The sequence below is a fragment of the Lepisosteus platostomus genome, chromosome 8 (assembly GCF_059453375.1).
Source record: "Lepisosteus platostomus isolate fLepPlt1 chromosome 8, fLepPlt1.hap1, whole genome shotgun sequence".
In the NCBI taxonomy this organism is placed as follows: Eukaryota; Metazoa; Chordata; class Actinopteri; order Semionotiformes; family Lepisosteidae; genus Lepisosteus; species Lepisosteus platostomus.
The window spans coordinates 51,581,248-51,607,582 of NC_142618.1; the positions used below are offsets into that span (position 1 = coordinate 51,581,248).

At 39.7% G+C, this 26,335-nt stretch overlaps 1 protein-coding gene across 1 annotated transcript in view; it reads left to right on the forward strand.

Moving 5' to 3' along the window:
* Nucleotides 1-4,292: 4,292 nt before the first annotated feature.
* The window catches only part of paxip1 (PAX interacting (with transcription-activation domain) protein 1), a 32,503-nt gene continuing 10,460 nt past the window's right edge, over nucleotides 4,293-26,335 (forward strand). Inside the window, exons 1-11 of the mRNA XM_088643865.1 lie at nucleotides 4,293-4,501; nucleotides 5,490-5,624; nucleotides 6,566-6,609; nucleotides 7,538-7,601; nucleotides 8,564-8,674; nucleotides 11,101-11,730; nucleotides 19,215-20,145; nucleotides 20,853-20,947; nucleotides 21,295-21,390; nucleotides 22,541-22,678; nucleotides 24,328-24,449. Coding sequence (XP_088499991.1) covers nucleotides 4,421-4,501; nucleotides 5,490-5,624; nucleotides 6,566-6,609; nucleotides 7,538-7,601; nucleotides 8,564-8,674; nucleotides 11,101-11,730; nucleotides 19,215-20,145; nucleotides 20,853-20,947; nucleotides 21,295-21,390; nucleotides 22,541-22,678; nucleotides 24,328-24,449 — 2,447 coding nt within the window. The 5' untranslated portion in view covers nucleotides 4,293-4,420. The remainder of the gene's footprint in view (nucleotides 4,502-5,489; nucleotides 5,625-6,565; nucleotides 6,610-7,537; nucleotides 7,602-8,563; nucleotides 8,675-11,100; nucleotides 11,731-19,214; nucleotides 20,146-20,852; nucleotides 20,948-21,294; nucleotides 21,391-22,540; nucleotides 22,679-24,327; nucleotides 24,450-26,335) is intronic.

The following is a 26,335-nucleotide window of genomic DNA, read 5'->3' on the forward strand; positions in this document are numbered from 1 at the left end:
ACAAAACATTTCCTGACACTTTTAAATACAGGACGAAGTACATGCAGTGTTGTGCATGTAAATAACCACATACTACAATGGTTTTATTACTGTATGTAAAACCAGAGTTATGCAAGCAGTATCCTTAGAATGGTCATATTTAACAGCTGCACAAGTGATTCGAAATGCAAGCTTATTTTCTCCCAAAATTCAGTAGAATTGTTAGAGAAAAGAAAAACAGATGGTGAAGACGTATTTCTTGCTCACAAGTGTAAATGTTAAGAAGTGTGTCCAAAGAAGACAAGTATTAACTGTAGTTGTGTTTTTTTCTCTGTATGTCTCACAGGTGCACAGCACTCGGCATCCAAAAAATCAGGGAAGCTGCGTGGCATCGACCCTAGTCTGAATAAGTTGAAGAGACTCCCTAGCACAATAGTTCCCATGTATAAACCGACTAAAAGCTTACACCGTGTAAGAAATGCAGCTAATTCACAGAAAATCAAAGATCAAATTGCTAGTAATGACGCAGTCTGGATTCCAACCAATCTTTTCTGCACAAGACACCACAGCTTGCAGACAAAACTGGAGTTTTTATCGATTGACTCACTCAGAAGCTCTAGATGGGTGTTTTGTTAATCACAGTGTAAGTGTTGTAGTGACAATGGTTTTGGTGATCAGGGATGTGGAGGAGAGGCAGTCCAAATGATGTTTGAAAAGAGGGCAAAAATACAAAAAAATGAGCTACAATATGAATCAGAGTAGATGGTAAATTATTGCCACCAACTCTACTAGAATGGAAGACATGTCATGGTACTGTAGGCCCCATTAAAAAAAAGGCCAATAAAGTTGAAGTGAAAAAAGAAGCCATAGAAGACCAATAAGTCTGACTTCTTCATGTAAATTATGGAAACAGTAATTGGTGATTGATAACAATTAATAATAACTGGAAATAAAATCATCCAGGAATAGTCAACATGGAGAAAAGGTAGGTCTTCCTTAACTACATGAGATTACAAATTAAACGTATTTAATGGTAGCTATTGTTTTTCTTGATTCTATTTCCATGTTTGTCTGTTTAGTAGATACTGGTTGTTCCAGAATATGCAAATCAGCCATTAAACTAAATCGCAAGGACCATGACATTTAAAAAGCTCGTTGAGTCTGTGGAGAGGACTGAGAAAGAAAGTGACCTGCGTTTCTATATTTGTAGCTCTATTTGTTACTCTTCCTGTTGTGAGACTGACTATGGATGGGTCATGTTTATCACTGTAAATGAGATTTTATTAATAAAAAAACTTCAGCTTCATGAAGAATAAAGCATATCACTTAAGCATTTTAACCTTTTTTATATTAGAATCGTGCAGCATAGATTTCTTTTACTGTGCCAAAAGATCAAGAATGAAGAAATATGTGAGTCTTTCAGTTTATTTTTTCAACACAAGGATTCTGTATCTATGCAACCACGTCGTCAATAATTGACGGACTTCGGATTTTTCAGCAGATCTTACTGTGGTCGCTTGACACTACGGCAGTGAGTCAAACATAATCAACAGCTTGTCAGAACTAATACAGCAATTTCCAAAAACAAAGAACACAAGGACCTGTTACAGATACTCCCACTTACACTAGCTTTGGATCCAAGCCTAAATGTTTTAGCAATGCAATAGCAAAACCAGGTTTCAAATAGTGACACAACAGGATAACTAATAGTTTTTTTGTATGATGTCAGTACTGGAAAGCAGTAATGGAGAGACGAGGTTTAACATGATCTTATCTGACTGATTGCTGATATTTTGTTTCTCTTGGGAGTTTTGGTCTGAAGTTGGGTTTGTTAAGTCTGGTGTTCTGAAGAGGCTTCTCACTGCACATGTCTGGTGAGAGTCCCAACAGCTTATCCTATCAATGGATGTCCATCCATAAACAGCAGAACAAGTTACATTTCTGACATTCATTTGAGAGAACAATACCTAGCAACTATACTAAGTAGCAGATTCACACAGAAAACTACAAAGTCAATTCCAGGTCACTGTCCTGCAATTTCACTCTCATGATTGAACCTTAAGTGTATTAAAAGCACAGCGAATTACATATTTTGTAGATCTACAGCACTTTAAGAGCAGTTTCTTAAGTTTAAGATGCTGGGAGAAAAGAAAAAAAGTCCATTGAATAGACAAAAATACTTTCCTTTCGGATTGTGCTGTCCCCTCCCCCAAAAGAAAAATGAACAGTGTGAAGCCCTGTTTTATCATCCCCCCAACCCACCTCCCAGGGGGCCAGCCTGGAGCCTGGAACGGAGTCTTCAGATTTCTGAAGTCTGTTCAGACACCCAGGACCTGAGTAGCTGGAAGAAATTCTTAATCTGGTCCCATTAAGCCGCTACTTGGCTGCGCTGGAAGGAAAACCTACCGCTACCCTGACCTTCCAAGAACAGGACCAGGTGTGGTGTGCCCATTACTGCGCCACATGGTGTTGGGGTTCAATGGTAGGGTCTAGGTATGGCAGCACAGTGCTTGTTGTATGTGAAGGTGGCAATATGAAGGTGCAGGTGTGCTGTTCGTGGTTTGGACCAGGGCTTTGGTCTTTATGGAAACGTGCCCCATCCACCAGCACCAGTATTGTGACATAAGGTACTGTATGTTCCCAGAACTGAACATGTTCTTTGGACGGCGCTGTCAGACTGGGCTCCCGTTCTGTTCTTTTTCCTGACCTGAGCTCTCAGCTATATAACGGATCTAATTATTTAACTAACTGCATAAATCTTAAACTTGCAATGTGACTCTGAAGTGTTTCATAAAGAACCTTAATAAAACAATAACCGTAATAAAATAATAACCCTGTACCTTAAATTAAGTGGGTGTTTTTAGTCATCACCTGTAAAAGACCTTAAGTAGACTCCTGTGTACAGTATGTCCAGTATATAAGTCTAGTACTGTTTTTCTCTAAACTGATTGTTTAATTGACTACTTGGGTTGGGTGAAAAACCAGCACACGTTAGGCCCTCTGGGAAATGAATTTGGTAAGCTTGTCTTACGAGGAAGATTGGGAAATGTCTGGTATCATGTCACAGTGACACAGGGAGAATACAGTAGAGGTGTCATGACCTACTGTAGGGTTACAAAGATTTTCTGATTTGATCTGAAATGGTTCATGAACAAATATATTCTAGTATAAATATCACCAACACACTTCCCCACCCCTTGTCTGTGGAGTTTCCTCTTGAGTGAATGTACATTTATGGCCGCCATAAATCTAATAAACAATAAATAACACTGGCAAGTGTCCTCCATTTTAAATGTGAAAAAGGGTAACCTTCGCCTACTGGAGAGTGCTGCCCTCAATCCGATATAATATTTCTCTTCAAAAGTGAATGGGGAATAGACAGAAGAGATCAGCTTTTTCTGCTCCAGCAGAAATAACGCTGTGACAGTTTTCTGAAGTCGAACTAGCTGTGGTGGGGGTTATTGGTCATTATGTAAAGTGAGCGTATTGGCGCACTTCAGCTACCGTCGCATCATCCAGGAGGGGGCTACACATTGGTGGAGGGGAGTCCCTATTACCTGTAAAGCGCTTTGGAGTGTCCAGAAATAATAATAACAATAATTATATTTATTATTATTTCCTTTATGCCATGTATTGTAATGTTGTTGATGCTTTAAACATGCATTCATTATACATGTAGGTACGGCACGTTGTTCGACGTTACTACACGCATCCGAAGCAGCAGTAGTTTACAATGCCAATGTTAGCCTGAACCCAATTTAGTGATTTTTTTTGTCAATAAAGTTTGTTTTTTTAAAACATACACGCATAAAACCGAAAAGTTTATTTTGAAACTTGATACATGCGTGCATAAATTAAAATCTAAATTGTTTTATCTGAAAGAAAAAAATAAGGTAGCGCTGTGATACTAGGTGGGGGAAAAAAACCCAGCAATACCTATTCAAAGGCTCAGTCGCGAACAGTACAGTACATACATCTATAAAGCACAGTACATCCAGCTGCTCTGTCACCGCGCAGTTTAATGTGAATGGACCAAGCGGCGCGCCACAGCAGCACTCGAAAATCTGGGAGGGAACAAATTGCTCCGCCTACAATAAGAGGTCTCACTCATCTGAAGGGGACGACGACCTTCAAAACAGAAGATCAAATACAATGATTGGAAAAAAATAACAAGCTTTGACTGTACCCATGATATGCTCATGTAAAAATAATACAAAATGTGAAAAAACATGTGCATTACAGAGAAAGAAAAATCACATTTAGCAAAGTTAACCGTACAGCCTCCCCCTTACAGGCGAGTGCGGGCTTCCAAAGGCGCGCTGAGTTGTGTTTGGCGCTTGAGCTAGAGGAAGAGATAGACCAAATTAACTTTCTCTTGTTCTATGTTGTTCTCGAGTTTTGTGATTTTAAGGGTATATATATATTTTAAAGATACCAAAATATGCCAGATGAAGAGCTGAAGGTTCCCGACGAGCTTTTTAAAGATGTTAAGTTCTACGTGGTGGGAGATATTGACCAAAAGGTGAAAAGGGATTATATTATTTCTTATGTGTGAGTGTGGATTTGAGAGCACAGTTGTAGAAGAGCAAATGAGCGATGCGCTTTTTTTCTCTCGTGCTGCAAGCGGGTTTTTAAGGGAATGAAAATATTCTACTTTTTCGTTTTTTAGCGGTAATTGTAAGGATCTGGATCAGTTTGTAGATGCCTTCTCTGCACAGATCTGTGGTGCCTTTTCTCCTTGCAAACGGGCCTCCAGGTTATTTGTCCCGTCTTTATCTTCCATGGTAAACGGCAGGGCTGAAACACGTGTTTTAAATGTCTGTGCGCTCTACTAGTAAGGGTTTGTAAATCTGGAGCTTCAATTTCAGCCGAGGGTTGTTTAATTTGTGTATTTTGCCATCAAGTAATTCAAACACCTTGCAAAATTGTGGGCGTCATACTGAGCTTGCGCAGAGTTTGTCCTTCCATTGGGTTTGATGGAAGTGGTTACCGGATGTTGCTTGTTGACACTTCCTGCCATATAGTTAGCTCCCCTGTTGGAGTTTTAATACGGTACAGTGCAGTTCAGATTATGCCGTACAGGGTGTAATAATACCCGATTTTTACACAGAGCTGAGACTTTGCTGTGATTATCACAGTTGCATTTTTGATGAACCATACTCGTCCGCATTTTGAAGTCTTTAGGGTTATCAGCTGTAATATTGCGATCTTGTTTTGCTCCCAGAAATCTTCATTCACAGCAGCCAAATGCGTTGTACGTAGTGTTACGGAACATCAAGCAAATACTACCTGACATCTGAGCAGATCGGAATAAGAACAATTCTGTGTAGTTTTTCTTTTTCATTTGGAAGTGTCCCATTACCTTTCAGGTAAAGAAGAGTTAAAATGTCGGTTATTGGGCAATCTACATTAATCTACATTATGCCTTATCGTCAGGGTCACAGCGAGCATAAAACAAAGCAGTAGCAATAGAAAATGGAGCATTTCAAATAAATCTTGTCTACCCGTAGGTAGTGCAGCTGTTGAAGGCTGGAAAAGCCAAGGAGGTGTCTTACAATGCCCTTGCTACACACATCATCGCGGAGGATGGGGACAACCCTGAAGTTGGAGAATCCCGGGAGGTCTTTGATCTGCCTGTTGTTAAGGTACGAGACGCCAAATTCATTCATTGATCTTGTTTGTAAAGACGCTTATGTTCATATTAAAACCCGTTTTCTGTAACAGTGGCATTTATAAACTGAAACACCGCAATGGAAACTTCATGATCAAACTTCATTACCGGTATCAAGCTCTTGGGGTGCTTACTTCTATTGAAGGTTCTGTAGCCATTTTGGACTGAATTAGTATTGGTGACATTTGATTCATACAAAAGGCTGTGCATTCTAAAGCCTTGTATATGTGTGTTTTGTGTTTTTGATGTGAAGTCCACTGTTTTGAGCTGCATCCTGGTATAGTATGGTATAGTATTAAAGTTATATAGTGCTGTATAGTATAGTGTTGTACTGTTGTTATCTTGCTTTTTCCCTCAGTCTGGAACCAACTCCTTTCTCTCAGCTTCTCTGTGCTGGTGTTGTGCAGATTAGTTTCTTCATATTTTATCCCAGTTAACTGTCCTAGCCCCTCAGATACCATTGTTTTCCTCAGGTAGTTTTGTTTTGCTTGCTTCAACTGTGTTAAACTTAAAAGTTTATGATAACATTTCTTAGAGGTTAGCAAGTCCAACAGTCTTTCTTGAAATTGGTTGCTCTTTGTCCTCCAGTTGATGTGCCTGTTTTCTTTTCTTGTTGAAGCCCCTTTCCTGCTGTGTTCACCTTTAAAAGCATCTGTCACTTTTTCATATCTCAGCATTTGCCTTGCAGGTCAAGAAACAGACAGCATACCCCGACATTAATCGATTTTTAGTTTCAAATTTCAAAATTCAAAACTATAACACCTCCCCTCTTCTTTTATCATCTGTGTGTATTGTAGCCCTGTCATTTTTTTTGCAGATGATTTCAATCTTCCTGAAAAGTTCTATAATATGCCGAGTTGCCTGTGAGAGTCCTGTAGCAGTATAACTGATGTATTTCTTTGTTTTGTCTTGCAGCCTTCTTGGGTGATCTTGTCTGTCCGATGTGGGGATCTTCTGCCGTATCCTTTTGCTCAGTCTTACCATAAGGGCATCTGTAGGAACGATGTGATTTCTTCTTCCTTGGAAAAACGAACATTGAAATTTGTTGGGTTTTGTAAATGAGTAGTGCACTGTTTAAGGTCAAGATTTTCATGAGCAGGAAATATCTGTGTTATGTTGCCTAAACATATAAAGTTGTAGTAGTGGTAGATTGAGATATATTTGAGTGCTTGAACATACATATAAACACGTATTTAAATTTAAATATAAATGAGAAATTGTTTTTATGCACTTTTCCGTGTAGTTTGTTACAAATTGCAGTTAACATTTAACTCGGACGAAATCAGCCTTTTCTGTCCCTTGACAGTGGAAGCATTGATCCCGATGTGTGACTTAATCAATAAATTAATCAATACTTGTTTGTCATGACGTCAATGCTGAGCTTTATAAGCTGCTTTACGTGACGATTTAAACTTATTTTTAACGCATGCACTTAAGACATGTTTTAGGTCATTGGAGATTAAAAGATAATTACATCCTTTGCAAACATTATTTGACAGTATTTAGTAACTTCTGACAGAACAAATCATAAAGTTGCTTTTGTGTAAATAAGTTTACTTATAGAGAACAATAAACATGTGTTCGCCGTTGGATTTCATGTCTTTTGGTGGGACTCTTTGATCACTAAGCTTTCTCTCCCAGCTTTCTGCTGTCAAATATAGGCAGGATTTTAATGTTTCAGACTGTTTTTATGAAAAATCATGCTGCTTGAAATGAGATGATCGGAGGTGAAAGGAAAGGTCTATAAATGTATCTTCAACAGATAATTAAAATGCTTGCCTCTAGTGCACTCAAGACAGATATCATCTGGACTATCCAAGTAAATGTAAAGTGCAGCCTGTTTTACTCCTCTTTCTTGTTTATTTTTCCTTAATGAAATTTATGTAGTGTCACTGGGTTTTCTCCAGAATCAGGACAGATTTTCTTCGGTGTCACTGCATGTCTGCCCAAGGTCAGTAGTTTTTTTTTTTCTGGTTACAGCCACTGAACTCCAAAGATGTTTCAGTCTCTGAACTTGGTGATAAGGTGTAAGTTATTCTTTAGAGACAGACCAGTTCACCAAAACTAGATACTTTTGGCCACAATTTATAAACTAGCCTCAAGACTTGCATTTATTAATGTGGAGATTAGGTAGGACTGGAGTGGTTTAAACTGAGTTTACAGTTTTCAGTCTGTTCCTCAGAACATCCTCTGAGTGGTTCCATTAGGAACAAAAACTGTAAGATGACCTTTAACGAATCTCAATCTTGAAGGTCTTTCTCTTCATTTATACCCATAGATGGGTAACAGATGAAAGAGGCCTGAGTGTTTATTCTGTACTGTACTGTATGTGCTCAGAAAGCCATTGTTTAGAACAATCAAAGCAACCCGAATGCTTAACCGCATAATATGTGGAATATGTGCTTAAATATGTGCTATTTGTAAGACCTCATTTAGCATAGTGACATAACACCAAGACTGGCATGATCTTGGCATGAATGAGTGAGATTTCTTCAGTCTAGAACAAAAGAGATCCCACATATAAAATCAAAAGGGCTCTAGATAGTGCCATCTCATTGGATTAATTCACACTCGCGTGGGGGTTCGGAAGCGAAACTTGTTTTAAAACAGGGAGTACGAAATACTTTTTCTCGACTAAACATCGTGGGTATCTGGAACAGGTTTCCCAGCCAGTTGATTGTGATGCCTGAAAGCAGGGTTTCTTCAAGAAGAAACTGGTCAGAAGTTTAGATTCACTTGGTCACTAAACTGTACAGTCAGAATGGCTTCATGTTTTATCTTGCCACATGCAGTACATCCTTCATTACCATAATATCTAAAAATCGTCAAGTTAAAAAAATGGAACAGCTGATTAGTACAGGATAAAATACCTTCTCTGAATGACAGATTTTTTCTTTTTGTCTGTTGCTGCAGATACCTGAGGACCGAAATCCACTGTGGGCTTTGGTAACCTATTATGGGGGAGAGTGTCAGCTGAATCTCAATAAGAAGTGTACTCATTTAATTGTCCCAGAGCCGAAAGGGGTAATTATATCAGTGTAATGTATTCCTTCTTGTGTGTTGTAAGGATGTCTGTGTTGTATGGCTGCTGTTTCAACGTATTTGTCTGTTGGTTTACAGAATTGTGTGTGGCACAGTGCAAATTCACCTCACTTGAAAAACAGTTTCGAGTCTTCTGTGCTTGTGTCCGGAATCACAATTTTAAAAAACCCGGTTTGTTTTTTCAGTGCTTCTTTTAAGGTGTCGCAGAAAATCGCTCGACATGATCAGCGATTCCTTATTTTTGTATTACGGAGGGAAATTACTGAGGATTTTTATAGATAAGATTCAAGGTTGTGGTGAACCCACACTTGAATGCAGGATGAGGAAAAACTTGTGATATTTCCTAAAAGGAAACCCAAATCCAACAAGCCTACTTTCTTTGTGCAAAGTCTAATACTGTAGTAAATTACTGAATGTAAGACTTTTGAAAACAGCATAGTGGGACCAAACAAGACAACATTTCTGAATGGGGGTGTTAGTTTTATTTTTTATTTAATACACACAAGAAGCTGTTCAATGTTTAAATTACATTTGAATTACAGCTTTTTGGATTGTATTATCTTTTATTCTGAAAGAGTACTTTCTTGAAGATGTTGTCATTAGGAAAAAATATAACTTTCAGCACGGTTGTTTTTACAGTTTTTGTATTGTAAATCTCTTGATAGTGATTCCCTTTTCAGTTTGTTGAAATTTGAGACGACAGAGTCGCAGTGTGTTTTATTAGTTTTTATGTGTTTTTGTGTTATTGTTATTGCAGTATAAACTTTGGTGCCACATCAGGTCACACAAATTCAACACTAAATAAAAAAAACTAGTTCAGAAACTGTGGTTAATGAATGGGCCAAACCTCCCTGGTAAAGAAGTTCTAGAAGATCAGTCATGCAGAAGATCAATCAGTTCTAGAAGATCAATCATGCATAAAGCTTTTGCTGCTTGTTTGAGATAATACAAACACAAGCCTTAGGGAAGGCTTTCAGTATTGTTATTATTTATATCATTATTACTTTGTTCATATTCAAATACTATACCCTTTTTGGGACTTTGTCGGCAAAGAGAGATTTAGGTTGGTAAAATAGAAGATATAATTGTATCTCGTTTGTAAAAGATAACAAATAAAAGATATTCCCAGCTGTCTATCTTTGGTTCAAAGATAATAGATTTTCAAAAAGATTTTACTTCCCTCTGACAAAAGCCACAAGCGAATTATAGACATTATGCTTCGTAAAATAGAAAAACCATTTTCGATCAATCAATCCTGTTTTCCGCACAGTTTTGTCTGTGCCAGTACCGGGCCAGTCCTCGCCAGTACTGAGTCCCCCTGTTGTAACTGATGTGTGTGAAGTAAAGTAGTGAAACAATTTGTCTCTGACCTAAAAAAAATCAGCATATTAAGAAGACTCTGTTTTGAACCGCTGAACTTTCACCAAGTTACTAAGACACGTCCTATGCAGACAACATTACAAATAGTAGAAAGTTCACGCTTTTCAGACTAGGAGAAAGTATTTGGCAGCAGTGCATATCTGGGGCTGCCTTGTATACCATATAATAAGGTTTCAATAAGGTGTTGCTTTACTAGCCACTGGTTTATTGTGTTAGTTGTTTAAATCTACCATCTGTTGTATCTTACCAGTTTGAGTGCCAGTGCAAATTACCTCTCTAAAACAGCCCTTAAAGTCTCTTTTTATTGCCGGTTACACAGAGGAAATGGGAACAGCAAGCCTCATCTTAACTGCACTGTCTGCCTTGTATACTAGTGGACTTAATGGGACATTTGGCTGATGGTAGGTGGTGATAATGTGAAGCAGGGATAAAAGCTGTCCATTGTAGCCATCATTGAGATGCCTCCCAGGACATGTCTAGCTTTTCTGTTTTATTAGCCATAGGCAAAGCCCTGCTTTCTTTCTGCAGTTATTGCAGGAAGAGTGATAAGTGTTTATTGCCTTGATCAGGGTCACTTTAACACAGGCCCTTCAGACAGTTACCCTACACGCTGACAGCTGTATCCTATACAATAATACCTTCAAATGACTACAAATCTGTCCAGTAACGGTTGAAAATCCATTTTTAAGTACAAATCTCCGTTTAAAGTAGCTACAGGTTTTGAACCAGTTCTTCAACCTTTACCTTCCTTGGTTGTTTTTTTTAGTTTTATGTCCATTACATGCACTCGTGTAGAATTTATTCGGACAACAAAATCTTCCACTAAAACATTACACGCACATTTTGCCTGTTTTGTATTAAAACTGTTCTGCCAAAAGTCAGATTGTTTTGAGTGCTTTTTGTTATTTTTTTAAAGGCTTTTTCTGCGTTTCACCGCCCATCAGGCTGCCTTTAAGAAGTTTTTAATTTCTTGCGCCTGGTGTGCAGTCAATGAGCCTTGTCTATTTTTTGTATTTTCCCCGTTTCAGGAGAAGTATGAATGTGCGCTGAAGCAAAGCGGCATTCAAATTGTGACGCCGGAGTGGGTCCTGGACTCCGTCTCCGATAAAACCCGGAAGGATGAGGTGCCCTATCATCCACGGCTGACCTACCAGGAGGAGGAGGAGGAGGAGGTCGAGAGCGACGAAGAGTACGACCGGGGCTCCCAGTCCGACGGCAGCTACATCGACAACCGTTCCAGGAAGTCCAGTCGGGCCTCGTCCCTCGGGGACTCTCCCCTGAGCGGCCACGGTTTCTCCCCGAAGCCTGGGAAGAAGGAAGAGATCATGTTCGACGATTCCTCGGACTCCTCGCCGGAAAAACAGGAGCGGAATCTGAACTGGACCCCGGCTGAGCTGCCCCAGACTGCTACCGCCAAACGCCGGTTGCCCCATGGGAAGGACTCGGGCCTCATCAACCTGTGTGCCATCGTGCCTCCAGTACCGGGCACCGTTCTGCCCCCAGAGGCAAGGAATAACCTGGTGGCGTCGGGGCAGGGCACACAAGGCCCGGAGAGACCAGAACTTCTGGGTTCCTGGAATCCTGCTGCCCGGACGCTGAGGAATATTACAAATAACGCTGACATTCAGCAGGTCACCCGGCCCTCAAATGTTGCACATGTAAGTAGAAAACCTTTTGTCAAATGATATTTTAATGTATATGGCAGCCGTAGATTGAATCTGAGTTTTTCTTGTCCGGATCTTGAAATGAGCGTTATTGAAATATTTTGCCTTATTTGGCCGAGGTATGAAAGTGTTTTTGGTTGGGCTCAGAAACACAGAAATGCCTTGTATGTTTTACTGTGTTCATATAACACTTGTCTGCGCCTATAAAACACGTTAGACTTGAACTTTCTTATTGGTCTTCTCTTACTTCAAGAATCTTGAGCATGTTTTGTGTCCTCAAGCGTGTTCTACCAGCTGCAACGTGGCAGAGGTTAGCGTGCATGTTTGAGATTTACCTCTTGCTTTGGTGGCTACACGATATAGCACACACAATCCGGTATGCACAATCTGGAACATTCACCTTACAGTACAAAAAGATTTTCCTAACGATTGACAGAGTCTGATAACCTGCAGTGGGTGCAAAAGTTGTATTTGCTTTGTGTTAAAAGATCTTGTTGTTGAAAAGCAGGACCACAAAAGCAGTGCAGATTTTAAAGCAGAATTGGCCATTCTAGATTCTCTTCTAATTGAGTGGGTCACCTTGCTCTCAGCTATTACTATTGTAATTTTTAGTGCAGGGAAAAAAACTGTGTCGACATTGAGTGAATAGTTGCTATTGCTACTGTTTTGGAATAAGTGTGCCTCATATCAACATAAAACAGAGGTCATTACAAAGATTAGTTTACCGAGCAGAATTCATTGCACTTAAACTGTGCATAAAAGTGTTGGAGAGGAGAGGATTCTCACTCTCGTCTGCGACTATAAAATACATTATGTTAGTCCCGAATGGGAGAAATAAATACCTTTGGCTTTCTTTTCCAGAGTACACAGGAATTACGTGACGCGCATAAAAGCTATTGGACATTCTTTAATTGGAAATTAAATGTGAACGAAGTAAATGATAATGCAGTGTATAAAAGTCCGAGCATGTAATTGTGAAACAGAATGTCGTTTACCTTGAATCCTGAGATGAAAAAATAACGGAAAATTGCTCATGTGAAAAATACACCACTGAAAGCTGAGCTGGGAGAAGAGTCTCACAGTAGGCGAGAGTGATGAGAGAGGAAGGGAAGAGGAAAAGACAGAGTCGGGAGGAAGACGCCCAGCTGGCAAGGGAAACCTCACACAACCAGTTACCCAAGCCACGACAACATTGTAAATAGAGATCACAGACATGTTTAAAATGCATACAGTAAAATATTATTATACCAGTCACAGTACAAATTTGATATATTACTGTTTCTGACTTGCATTAATAAAACATGAATTCGGATATTTTATCAGTCAAATGTGTGCGGAGTTGTGAGCCACAAGAGGCTTAAAATGATTTTTCTTCTCGTTTCGGTTTTTAACGCGTCAAAAAGACAAGAACTGTTGCTGGCGAATTTTATGTGATTGCCTAACTCCCATTTGGAGTTGCGTCAAGAAAGGCTACATCAGTGTTTTAAATTAATCACTTGTGAACATTGCCTCCTATAATGTAATATGGTTAACAGTGTCAGGATTAATCATTACTTTTCACACTTGTGAATTATGTGACCAGAGCGGTACAGTATTTACTCTGTTTGTAAGAGCAGAAGTGAGAAGCCCAGTGTCCTGGATCATTTTGAGTCCTGTGTTTAAACACGTTTGTTACATTAGGTTTTCCCCTTAATTCAAGGAGTGAAGCACCTTCTCCCTCCTCCTGATGTGCTCTGTAGGAGGCCTGTTGGAGCTTAAAGGAGAGCTGCGATGCTATTTTTATCTTTCGGGCTTAGAATTAGCATTGTTTGGAGGGTGCATTTAGAACCACAATAAAAGAAAAACATACACAGTAACTTGTAAAACCTCCAATTTACATCACAAAATAGATTAAATTTCCAGGTTTGTGCAGCACCATATTCTGTGATTCTGAATAAGGCAACAATAAGGCAGCAAATAGCGTGAAGTGGCCCTATTACGTTGTAAAAAAAGCAGGCTTGTGAATACATCTCTTTTAATCCAGTAGAAATATTGTGCTTGACTTCAAGACCGTTTTGCCGATAAATGGAACTTATTTGTCAGCTCTGCATGCAGATCATGTCGGAACATTTCTGAGGACAAATATCTGCTGCACAATTTGTACTTATTCCCTCGCACATCGCATCACAACATTAGTCATTCCGGTGACTAGGGAGCAGGAAGGGCCGCATCAGGTCACACAATTCGTGGGAACTCTCGCGATTGCCCGAGGTGAGACCAGGGGCAACTGACAGTACTGAAAGAGTTCATGATTTTGTGCTTCAGTTGAAATTGGTGAAATCTTTCTATATCGTCAATGAACTTATTTTGTTACCAAAATAACGGTCAAAGAAATTCAGGCTGCCGTTCCCCTTCAATGGATGCCGGTACACTTCAGTGGTTAATAAACTGGGCCCCCTTTCCTATTTAAATGCAGTCAATTGGAATTTACTAAAGGATTATGCATGACCCTTAATAAGGTTCACGTCTGTAGAAGTGGTTGGGGTTTTTGAAGAGATGGCCATCACGGAAAACGTGGGGAGATTGCAGTGACTGAAGACCCAGTCTCCCGAAACGACGTTCCAAGCTGCCAGGTGGCTTCTTGTTCCCAGGGTGTTAGGATGCAATTTCAAGAAAGTGACATTTCTTAAACAATCGAAGCAATGCGTCGCAGCCAGCAGCCATATCACCCTGCAACTCAACAACTGGCAACCCACTGAAGCTCAGCAGGTGTGAGCCTGGTCAGTATCTGGATGGGAGACCTGGGAAAAACTAAGGTTGCTGCTGGAAGAGGTGTTAGTGGGGGCCAGCAGGGGGCGCTCACCCTGCAGTCCATGTGGGTCCTAATGCCCCAGTATAGTGACGGGGACACTATACTGTAAACAGGCGCCGTCCTTCGGATGAGACGTAAAACCGAGGTCCTGACTCTCTGTGGTCATTAAAAGTCCCAGGGTGTTTCTCGAAAAGAGTAGGGGTGTAACCCCGGCGTCCTGGCCAAATTTCCCCATTGGCCCTTACCAATCATGGCCTCCTAACAATCCCCCTCTATGAATTGGCTTCATTACTCTGCTCTCCTCCCCACTGATAGTTGGTGTGTGGTGAGCGTTCTGGCGCACTATGGCTGCCGTCGCATCATCCAGGTGGATGCTGCACATTGGTGGTGGTGGAGGGGAGTCCCCATTATCTGTAAGGCGCTTTGAGTGGAGTGTCCAGAAAAGTGCTATATAAGTGTAAGCAATTATTATTACAAGTTGTATCATCTTTACAGCTGTTACTGTCGCAGTCCGATTGTGGTAATGACCAGATGTTGGCAATGTGGAGGGCACTCCTCTGCTTTTAATCCCAGCTCTCATGTTAATTACCTTGTTGAACTAATTAGTCAGTAAGAAGACAAAGTGCCTGCGTATTTAGCAGCTCCTCATAGAAGCATCCTAATTAAACCTGCACGCAGGATTCTGGCTGTCAAGGACAGGAGTTGTCCACCCTTATGTTAACCAGTTAACCTACATTAAACTCCCCCTTTTTTTCACGTGAAGAGATGGTGTTTTATTGAATTCGTATTTTGGGGGAATTGTCTGTTGGTTGCTTCACTGTGGAAGTTTTTTTAAGGAGCTTAACTGAATCTGAATAGGAGCAGCCTGATTTTATCAGTTTACCTGAGCCAAGCTTTGTACCACCTGCGGCTTAAATGTGTCTATATATAAACACAGTGTAAAAAAAACTATCCCTCTCCAGCTATACCGACAAATTGGGGGAGGCTGCATGAAGATGTTTTTGCTCTCACTGAGATGTGGTCTTGTGAAGGTGGCTTTTGAAGTCCTGATATCGGAGGTCATGCTGAGAGGACTTGAAGTGCATCCTGTACATTTTTTATTTACCCACACGCACACATGATTTTTTTTCCATCCTCACTTTGTTCACCCATCCTTTGTCCTAATAGTTTTCCTGTACTCGTTGTGTGTTGTATTGAAGCTTATACATAAAGAAAAAAGCCCAGAAGTATCTATAGCAGCAGCAAGTTATTGTGCGTTTTCTGATGCCTTGTTCGACCCGTGTGTGTTTCATTTTCCTTCGTCTGTGATGTGTCCTGTATTTGAAGATGTTTTTGTGAGAAGCAGCTTCTTAACAGGGAGGCTGTGTTGTACAACCTTGGGGCAGCAATAATTGCATCTTCTGTATAGGCTTTCTTCAGTCTTGAGAGCACTTTGCAGCAGTGCACTTAAGTGAAGGGGAGTGCAGTTGGATGTGGCTACTGTATGTGCAGGCCAGTACTGTTCTGGGTTTCGTCATCTTCTCCCAACAGGCTACTCCTGGGGTCTCATTCAGAACAGGTTCTGTAGGGATGAGATGCGTGTAGATAAAAGGGACACATGACAAATCATCATATTCACAAAAGATGAAAAGCAAAAGCATGCTTTACATACATGTGTTATGTGGAAGCCTTAATGTGTCACTTTACAAGTGCAGATCTTCATTTTTATTGCTTCCCAACATTGTCTGGAAGACTTAAACAGCACGTCTACATAACTGACTAAATCTAAAAGCCTCTTCTATCTCATTGTTTCCCCTTCGAGCTTTTCGCAGGTTATTTGTACTACCTGCCCACAAAAAACCCTGCAAAACTTGTCTGTTAATCTTCTTCTACAGTAGGTGTTTGCTCACTCTGGAATTTTATCTGCATCTTTTTCAATTGCATTTGCTGCTGCTTCTACAGTGTTTGATTACACTCCTAATTTGGTATCAGCTGTAACTTTGACTGGTTTACTAAGTATACCAGAATCCAGCTCTTTGACTATTATAGGAAGAGCAGGGGTCCTAGTATTGATCCCTGTGGTACTCCATAAATTGTATCAACCCAGTTTGAACATTCATCCCACATCTGTACTCCATCTGCCTAATCTCAGTCCTTATGCTCAGATTGCACTAAATGCAAACTACCTGAAATTTGAGTGAAATTAACTTTTATGTAACTAAACCAAAGGCCTTCTAAAAAGTTCAAAGATCTCCAACAAGTTGTGTAGACAAGACTTACTTCTTTTACTTTTCTAAATCCATGTTGACTGTTTCCTAGGATACAGTTACGTCTCGCAGTGATGCAAATGGAAAGTAACTGAAACGGATGCTTGATTTTCATAGCAAGGTGAAGTTCACGGGTTAAGAGAAAAATGAAGTTGTTTTAGAAATAGCTTGTTATTCAATCTTTTTTTTAAATAAACAGCAGCTTTTATGTACTTATGTCTTTTATGTCTGCTTGTCTTGGAAAACAAAGGATGCAAGGATGAAGTTTGGCTAACTGCTGTCTGACATTGAAAAACATTTTAAAATGAAGGAAATAGCTGTTGTTTATTTGAGCTGCTTTTGATTGGAGTATTGTCCTGTATATCCAGTTATGTTTGAAAAAATCAGTTTCATTCTTGGCTTTTTGTGAAACCCAGAAATGTTGTTCTTATAAAGTTTTAGAATATTTTGTTTCACAGGTATTATTTGTGGATTAGTGGTTGATTAAAAAAGCATGTGTAATGAGGAATATTTTTTTTCTTCTATAGTCCTCTTTTCTTACACGAAAATTGAGAAATTGTCTGAGCAAATCTCAAAAAGACGGGATGTTAGTAATTCTATAATTGGAGGATTCAGTTAACGTAAAAGTGAAATATGTGTGCTTAGAATGACTTTAAGGAATAATGCTGTTTTCAGTTAAGATTATTGCTTTTCCTTAATAGTGGCATCTGAAAACAAATCTGTCTTAATTATGAGTGTGAGGAGAGAATTCATTCTCTGCCCCGTTCACAATTTGTCATGGTTTTGTGCTTAAAGGCACTGTTATGGCTGTCTATGTTTTTTTTTCTGTCCATGGTTGCGTACAAAATGCGAATTTTAATTAAAATGTGAAAACCCTTCATTAAAGTCTGCTTTCATTAACTTTGACATTAGGAGCCATTAAAATGGCAACATTTAAACTGTTATGAAGATTAACACGAGTGAGTTTAGCTTTGATTTCACACTTCCAATTTTCCTGACATTGCGAGTAATCAAGTGGTCACACTGCTATTAACGATCAGCTTTAGACAGCAATGCAATCACTTTAAGATTGATTGCTGAGTTGTTCATCTTGTTGGTAGAAGGATAATTGGTGTCCGTTTCAAATCATTAGCTGTACTTAAACATAGTCTCTTGATTGTTCATTTTATGTTAACAGTTAAGTAATCATTTTATATTCATGTTACGATTTATAGAATGTGTTGCTTTTTTCTTTCACAGCTTATAGCAGTGAATATATTCACCTCTAAGTAGTGAAAGAAATGTTCTGCCTTTCTACATGTTACTCTATGTGTAGAGATAATGCAAAGCTATTTTTGAACACGTTAGTCTCCTTCTTATTGGACTAACTTCTTATTAGTCTTTCTTATTGGAATTTTGTATATTTTTTGTTGCGTTTGTGATACAATTTGTGTTTGTTGTACTAGTCTGGTATTTCAGATTCTGACAAAGCTCATTAGGGGAAGAAAATTACAGATGCGCAGGGTTGAAACTAAAGTCAGTCAAACACTGTAGAATTCCTTTAATTTTTTCTCATTCAAGCTGCCAGTCCTTCTTAGACATTATTTCATTGTGGTAGTTAACAGATAAAGAAACCAGAGGTCTGCAGAATCGGGAGAAGTGGAGGAATAATGAATGAAATTAATGCATTTATCTTGATGCTGTTGTTTTTATTTTACGTCTGTGGCTTTAGATTTTTAGGTCATATCTGTAATACTAAGTCCCTAAAAAAATGTTTTTCTTTTTCTTTTTAACCACCTGTATCTTTAACCTGAGTATGAACTTCCTAATATTCATGGTTTCTATAAAATTAAAAGGATTTGCAGACCCATAGAGAAATTTGGTGAAAGCAGCTGAAATTACTAATAGAGCAATTGCAGACACACACCAAAATGCAGTGAAACCAGTTGAAATTACTACTTTGTCAGGATATGTTTCCAGAGACCTGCACACAACTCCGGTCGTGTCCAACAAATAACACATTGTTCTGTTTGCTGTGAGAGTGTTAGTACAAAGATCCATCTGTCACTGCAGTCGGTTTCGTTTGATAAAGAACCCCAAAACACCTGATAAAAAAAAAAATGAAACCGATATGTACCAGTCACCTTTATTTCTCTTCACAATCTCGCCAATGAAATTCACAATTTATACTTCGTGGCATATCAAAAATGGAGTCCTAACGATGACGCCGACGTCTCTCGAAGTGGCGCTACCGGAATGTTCCGATTTTCACAGACGTTCACGAGTGTGTGTATTTATTACATTTGCAGCTGATTAAATCCTGAAGAGAGGAAATGAAAGCGGAAGCTGTGCGGTCTATTTTGATGTTCGTTTTTATTTTCCAGTGCTGGAAGTTCGGAATATTTCAGCCTGATGCTTAAAACCTTTTCTTTTTTTTTCCCCAAATATCAATTCCTTTTCAGATCTTACAGAGCCTTTCAGCTCCAACGAAATCACTGGAACAGCAAGCGAATCAGAGCCAGCAGGGCCACGCAAATCCTCTCCTGCTCAACCAAGTGAAGCAGCAGCAGCTTTCGGCAGAAGCACAGCAGTTGTTGCAGCAGCAGCAGCAGCAGCAGCAGCAGCCGCAGGCGCCATCGCATCAGGTCCAGCAGCAGCAGCAGCAGCAGCAGCAGCTTCACCCTCAGCAGCTGCCCCAACAGCACCCCCTCTTGCACCTCCAGGCGCCGCAGCTCATGCAGCTGCAGCAGCCGCAGCAGCATCTTGCGCAGCAGGCGTTCCCCCAGGCGCCTCAGCAGGCGCACCAGTTCCTACAGCAGCCCCACCAGCAGCAGATCCACCAGCAGCTCTTCAGTCAGCAGCAGCACCAGTTTGTGCAGCAGCAGCAGCCGCCGCAACAGCCACCGCCACCGCCGCAAACCCACCAGTTCACGCAGCAGCAGCAGCAGCAGCAGCAGCAGCTGAGACCTCAGCAGCTGCTCCGGCCGCAGCTGCAGCAGCAGCTGCAGCAGCAGCATGCGTTGCAGCAGCAGTTGCACCGGCTGCAGCTGCAGCAGCAGCAGCAGCAGCAGCAGCAGCAAAACCACCAGCAGCAGCAGCAGCAGCAGCAGCTGCAGCAGCTGCAGCAGCAGCATCAGCAGCATCAGCAACATCTCTTGCAGCAGCAGCAGCTACAGCAGCAGCTGCAGCAGCAGCACATGCAGCAACAGTTGCAGCAGCAGCAGCAGCAGCAGCAGCATCAGCAGCAGCAACATCTCCAGAATCAGACCCCTCAACAGCTGTTGCCACACACTACACAGCATCTCCAGCCACAGCAGCAGCAGCAGCAGCAGCAGGTGCCACTGCAGCCCCTTCAGCAGAATCAGCTCTTTGGGCATGATCCAGGAGTCGACAGTAAGTCTAGAAATTTTATGCTAATTTTGCAACTGTATCGATTCGAATCCATTTATGTTATAGTTACAAGTTCATGGACATGAGGACTGGTATTGGCAGCTTGGATGAAGCAAGGTGCTAGAAGATTTGTATTAAAACAGGGCCACCGCTACAGCTGTTGTGGTGCAGAATGGGCAGAATAGTACTTTCTTATTGTGACACATGGAATGGTTCACTGGCTCTTCCTAGCGGAGAGACAGAAAGGTCTGTACGCTTGCCCTGGAAATATACTGTATGACATGTTTAATTTTCTTTCATTTCTTCGAAGGCAGTTCAGTTGGGAGCAGACATTTTGGATTTAGACTGACATTTAGAAGTTTCTGATGACTTCTCCCACAGTCTCATCCCATTCTGTTTGTTGTTTAAGACTGAACTAGTCCATCTCACTACTGTGGTCCCTCTCACCAGAAGAAATCTTCAGAAATTTCAGAAATCTTGACCTCAAATGTGTTTTGGTCAATAACCTTTTGCATATTTCATTGTTTTATTGTTTTGGGATTAAGAAAATAATTAGGTTTATGATATTTAGATAGATGTGATTAGGCCCACAGAATAATTGTTGCATGAGGCCAAATATGACAAAGAAGGAGTATCTGTGTTTGTTACATTTAGCTCAGACCTTGTTTAAAATGTGCTTTATTTCAACTGTTTAATTCTTTGTTTCCTAGTTCCTGAGGAGAGTTTCCTAATCGGCTGTGTTTTTGCCATTGCTGATTATCCAGAACAGATGTCTGACAAACAATTACTCGCAACGTGGAAGAGAGTAAGTACCTAAAACGATGTCTTTTTTTTTATCACGTAAACCAGACATCTAGTGGCGAATATATTACGAGTTGAATCAAGGTAAATTAGAACATTTATTAATGGTTTTAAAGCCAAGCCATAAACTAGAAATCTTGGAAAACCTAAGTGAGCCACAAAGAAATGCAATGGTAAATGGGTATACTGTAGTGCTCAGGGACATGCTTAAGAAAATGAAGAAATGTAATGGACGAAAACTACTAGATCTCTGGGATTTGGCGATTAAGTGCATTCTCGCAGGATTTCAAAGTGACCTTTTTGTCATGCTTCTCTGGATCAGAATGGCCAAGATGTTATTGTTTTATGCAGATAATTCAAGCGCATGGGGGAACAGTTGACTCCACGCTCAACCCTCGCTGCACACATCTGCTGTGTGAGAGTCAAGTCAGCAGCATGTATGTTCAGGTAAGTCCTATTAATTGTGTTATCATGTAGTGAAAATAATATTTTTCCATGCTGAATGACTGATGATGAGAAGACATCCTCAACATAGAAAGCACTAAGGAACAAGTAATAGGTTTATTCCATGCTGGGAAAAAAAGACAAAAGAAAACGCAATGTTTCGGCCGTGGAGCCTTCTTCAGGTGTGAGCTTGAAGGCCCCACGGCTGAAACGTGTTTTCTTTCTTCTTTTTTTCAGCATGGAATAAACCTCTTACTTGTTCCTTTGCAGCCTACGCTTTTGAATTTGAATCCTTTAATCCTTTGTTTGGATGTACTTCTGTTGGGTCTGAAAAATTCATCTTTTGTGGTTCTGGTTTTTAAAACTGAGCCAGTAAAAGTTGTTGAATAACCACAGTAAAGCGGCGTTTTGCTGTCTTTGCTTTGCGATCTCATGAACTGTTTAACTTCTTTTAATGAAGAAAGGTGTAGCCATTTAACTTGTGTTACACAGCAGTATATTGTAAGCCTCCAAAATTTCCTGTCTCTGTTACTGTGCCTGAGATTGAAGGAAAATCCTATTTATAAACAAACGTAAGTGGATTAAATGTGGCATTTCCCTGTGTTGGTAATGGTAAAACCTGTTCTGATCTTGTATTGTAACCTGTCATGCTCTATCAGTAGATTTACAGCATCTGTCAACTGGACAGATGTCAAACAAGATTCACAGAGGTATAGAAAACCCAGTCTAGACTTGAGCTTTTAATTGGTTGTTGTGAGTTTTGAAAGTTTATGCACAATCCAACCAGCGGCCTTGACATTTATAAACTCTCTTTATAGATAAGATCTTTGATACGTATATAGCGAGGGGTGCCTTTTGTTGATTTTTCTTTCTGTATTATGAAAAAGAATTAAAATGAACAGGCTACTCCATGAGTCTATTTCTAATCCTTAAATGTCAGTAAGGAACAAGCTACCCAAACCATGTGGGTGATATTCTTGCTTCCTTCAAGAAAAGGCTGGATGAGATCCTTGGATCAGTAAGCTTCTGACTATCGGATGGGCTGGATGTGCAGAATGGCCTCCTCTTGTTTGTAACCTTTCTTATCTCCTTTGCCCAATAACCATTCTTAAGGCCCGGCCCGTTCTCAACCTGCCACTGTCTCGCCCCGCAGGCTCTGAGGGAGGGAAAGCGCTGCGTCACCGCGCACTGGCTGAACACGGTCTTGAAGAAGAAGAAGATGGTCCCGCCTCACCGCACGCTGCACTTTCCTTTCGCCTTCCCCCCTGGAGGAAAGCCATGCTCTCAGCACGTACGTGTGAGCCGCGGCACGCGGGCGACGGTTCAGTTCAGTTTATTTCGTATATATAGCGCCACTCTCGTGACGCCATTTGCCCCAAGGCACTTAACAAAGCTGTGTGACCATACATGACGTTACAATACAGAAAGAGAGAGGAACCAAAAACTCCTCAGTAAGGAGAAAAACAACCTCTATGGATCCAAGGTCAACTGGCTGTCCTACCCCTCTGGGCATGCTAACATTATACAATTCAGAAAAAAGTTGAGTTGAGGGACAGTGACCTAAAGTACCTGTGGGATTAATGAAAGGAGTCAAAGTCATGAATTGAGTTTCAGTTTGGGGCATTCTAAGCATTTTCTGTTCCATTTTAATTCAATTGGAAAGGCTAATTATTATTTTTAGAATTTGTTCACTCTTCTGTAATTATAGTGCAAAGTATAATTTGTCCCTGTCGCACAAACTAATTTTTGTTTCTTTCCTGCTGGCACCTAAAAAGCAGGATGCCTACTGTCACTACTGTGTGACATTGTTTTGTAGTGCATTTTCTAGACACGTAATATCATTTATTGGTTAAAATTCACAGGCAGATACTGTTAAATAGTATCATTTTCTCAAATATAGATACATTTTCTGTAGACCTGAGCTATTTCTGAGGTCTTGTTATAGAATGTGAACATATGCTGAACAATTAGCAAGCATTCATAGTTAATCTGCTGTTTTTCAACTTGCTGTTTCACGAATACAGAGCGGTTTATATCACATGTAACACTATTATTTTTAGGATGGATCTTTAATGCTGCAAAAAATAATTTGGTATAATTAAAATGTGCTTGTTCGTCAGGCACAATGATTTCTTTACATGTTTCATCATAACATTTCCATTAGCGTTTTCTCATTGAGGACTGTCTTAATCCTATGCTGTCCCAAAGGGGTGATTTCCATTTCGATTTAGGGGTCATGGATGCAAACTGATGTGATTTTGAATGGTCTACAGCATACTTTCACTGGTTTGTGGTAATAAGGCATTATATGCAATCTCTCTTTCCTGTAATAAGGTGGTATTATTCGAAATAGTAGGAATAACAGTTTCCATTATCTTTCTTTTGATAGTTGGAATGAGATGATTTTAACATCTCTTATATGTGATCTCTTTTTTTACCCTTTTTCTGACAGTTGCCGACTCTGAGACATTAATTTTTCAGATATTTTGACTTGCAGTGATCCCAAGTCCTGCAATACAAAATTTGTCAGCCTCTCTATTTAAAAAAGATGAGACAAACTGAGGTGTTTTTATTATAATACTATATTATATTTATAGTTTTTTGTTTTCTATTTTCATTCCCCAGTTTTATGAAAGTGAGGGAGTTTGTGCTGTGACTGTTACGTTTTTTTATTACAAATTGATAGATGTGAATGGATCCGAGTAGAAAGTGACATTTGTGACTTTAAGCAGTAAAGAGGTTTGAGCAAACATGCTTAGAAGATACAGCAAGTTTTGTATGTGTATCCCACTGCAAAGTCCTAACGTGTTTAGCCACTATTCACAGGAGTAAAAAAATTCACACTGACATCAGACATTCCAGAAAATTTGAATTCTAGAAATCATCTGTTTTGGAACATATAATGTGTACATTATTTGAAAAATATTTATCTTCCCACAGATCGTTTCAGTGACTGGGTTTATAGACACGGATCGGGATGACCTCAAGTTGATGGCTTACTTGACCGGAGCCAAATATACAGGCTACCTGTGTCGCAGTAATACTGTGCTCATCTGTAAAGAGTAAGTGTTCTCTGTATTATACTAGGAATTCACTATGAATTTGGTCGACATACACCAAGGCAGGCAACAGGAGCTCTAAATTTGAGCTGCTGTCCCTGTATACAGAAAACGTGTTTTCTAGAAACTGAAGTGCCGCACACTGTGAACAAAGCATTCACAGGTATATTCAGTAGGGGTGATGTTTAGGATACATTTATGTTTAGTGTTGGTTAGGTGAGATTAAGGTTGATTTTATCTTGTGGTTTTTTAGTGCGGATGATTGAAGAGTCCAGTTAAGCTCTAGGTATTTAAGGGTTTTGTTGAAATAACAGGCTGAAGACGTAGAGTGTCTTGAGAAACAGGTCTGAGAAGTGCTGTCTTATTGTTTTCAGAGGAGGGAGCATTGATGAAGAGCTGACAGCATAAGTCAATCCCGGCTGGGCTGTCAAGAACTGGCAAAAAAAATATTTTACACCAAGCAAGGCAACTTAATTCCAGATAGTTTGATTATCAATAATTTTACTTAATTTTTTCTTAGGAATTTTTCTCGAAATCCAATTCCTGCAGTTAAAAACATTAGTTGCCTGCAGCTACTGGACAAAGTGTTACAGAAGTAGAAAAATTGGCAATCTGGGTTTTTTTTTTTGTCTGTTATGCTGAAGTATACTCTTCAATAACATTATAGTCTTCTACTGCTATAATTTGTTCTCTGCACTGTACAGGATACTGAGAGTATTGTGAAAAAGAGAGATTGAGTAACTTTCGGGGCTTTTATCTTTTGTGTGGCTATAGTTCAAAAAGTGTAAGTTCTGTGAATTCTGAATTTCTGAAATACATTTGAAGAGCTTTTTTAATCACAAAGTAAATGATCGCATTTTGTTGGAATTTGCAAGGCTGTGGTTGTGTCCTTTATAACACAAATACGTTTAGAAAAAGTATTTCTAAACTGCCAACCGTGTGTTAAAAGGACGATTGTTTTTAAACTTTTTTTTGTTTCTAAAAGGGCAAGGACAGCAAGCTCTTCCTGATAAGAATGTCAAAACTGAAAAATGAAAAGAAAAGAAAATGAAAGGACATAACATACTAATGAAAAATGCTTGGTATTATGTTCAGGTTCTCAGTGGGCTATTTCATTAACGTTGCTAGAGCTACATTTTCTGTATTGAAATAAAAACTACAGAGATCTCTTTGCCAAATCAACAGTATTATCATAAAGGGTAACGATGAGTTATATTCATGACGCTTTCCATTTCTCAGTGTATTGAAAGCATAAGAATTTAGCTAAAAAAGTAATTTTTGAACACAAATTTGAACATATCTGTTAGTTATATAATTTAACAATTAAAACTTTAGTTACCTTTGAACATAAAGTACTCTCTGGTTTATACCTACAGTATGTGAAATCTGTCATGTTAGTATGACAGTAGCAGGATATTGATGTAATATACATTTGATCTTGTCATTTTTTCTTGCGTTTCTGTGTTATTACTATGCTCACCTGGGGAGCAATCTAGGTCTCATCCCCTACTTTCAACTCCATATTTGATTAAAAAAAAGTTCAGATATGGGACCTATTGAGGAGGGAGTTGAATAGTTTTAACTTTCTATTCTCCAGAATTTCCTGGTATCATTGTCAGCATGTGTTGGCTGCATAGGATCAAGTAAAGGTTAATTCCCCGCTGATCGATACAAAGAAAAAAGGCAACTCTCTGCCCGTTGAGCTGTCTTCCGGCGGTTCTATGTGGCATTCACTTGACTTGTTGCGTCATGTGTTAATGGCTGCCTTGTGTTCAATGGCATTCAAATGCAAATGACTTCCTGTTGCAATTGTGAGTTTGAGATTCATGTAGTACCTTGAACCTGCAAGAAATACAGGGACAAATATAAGTGTATTTAAATATACACAA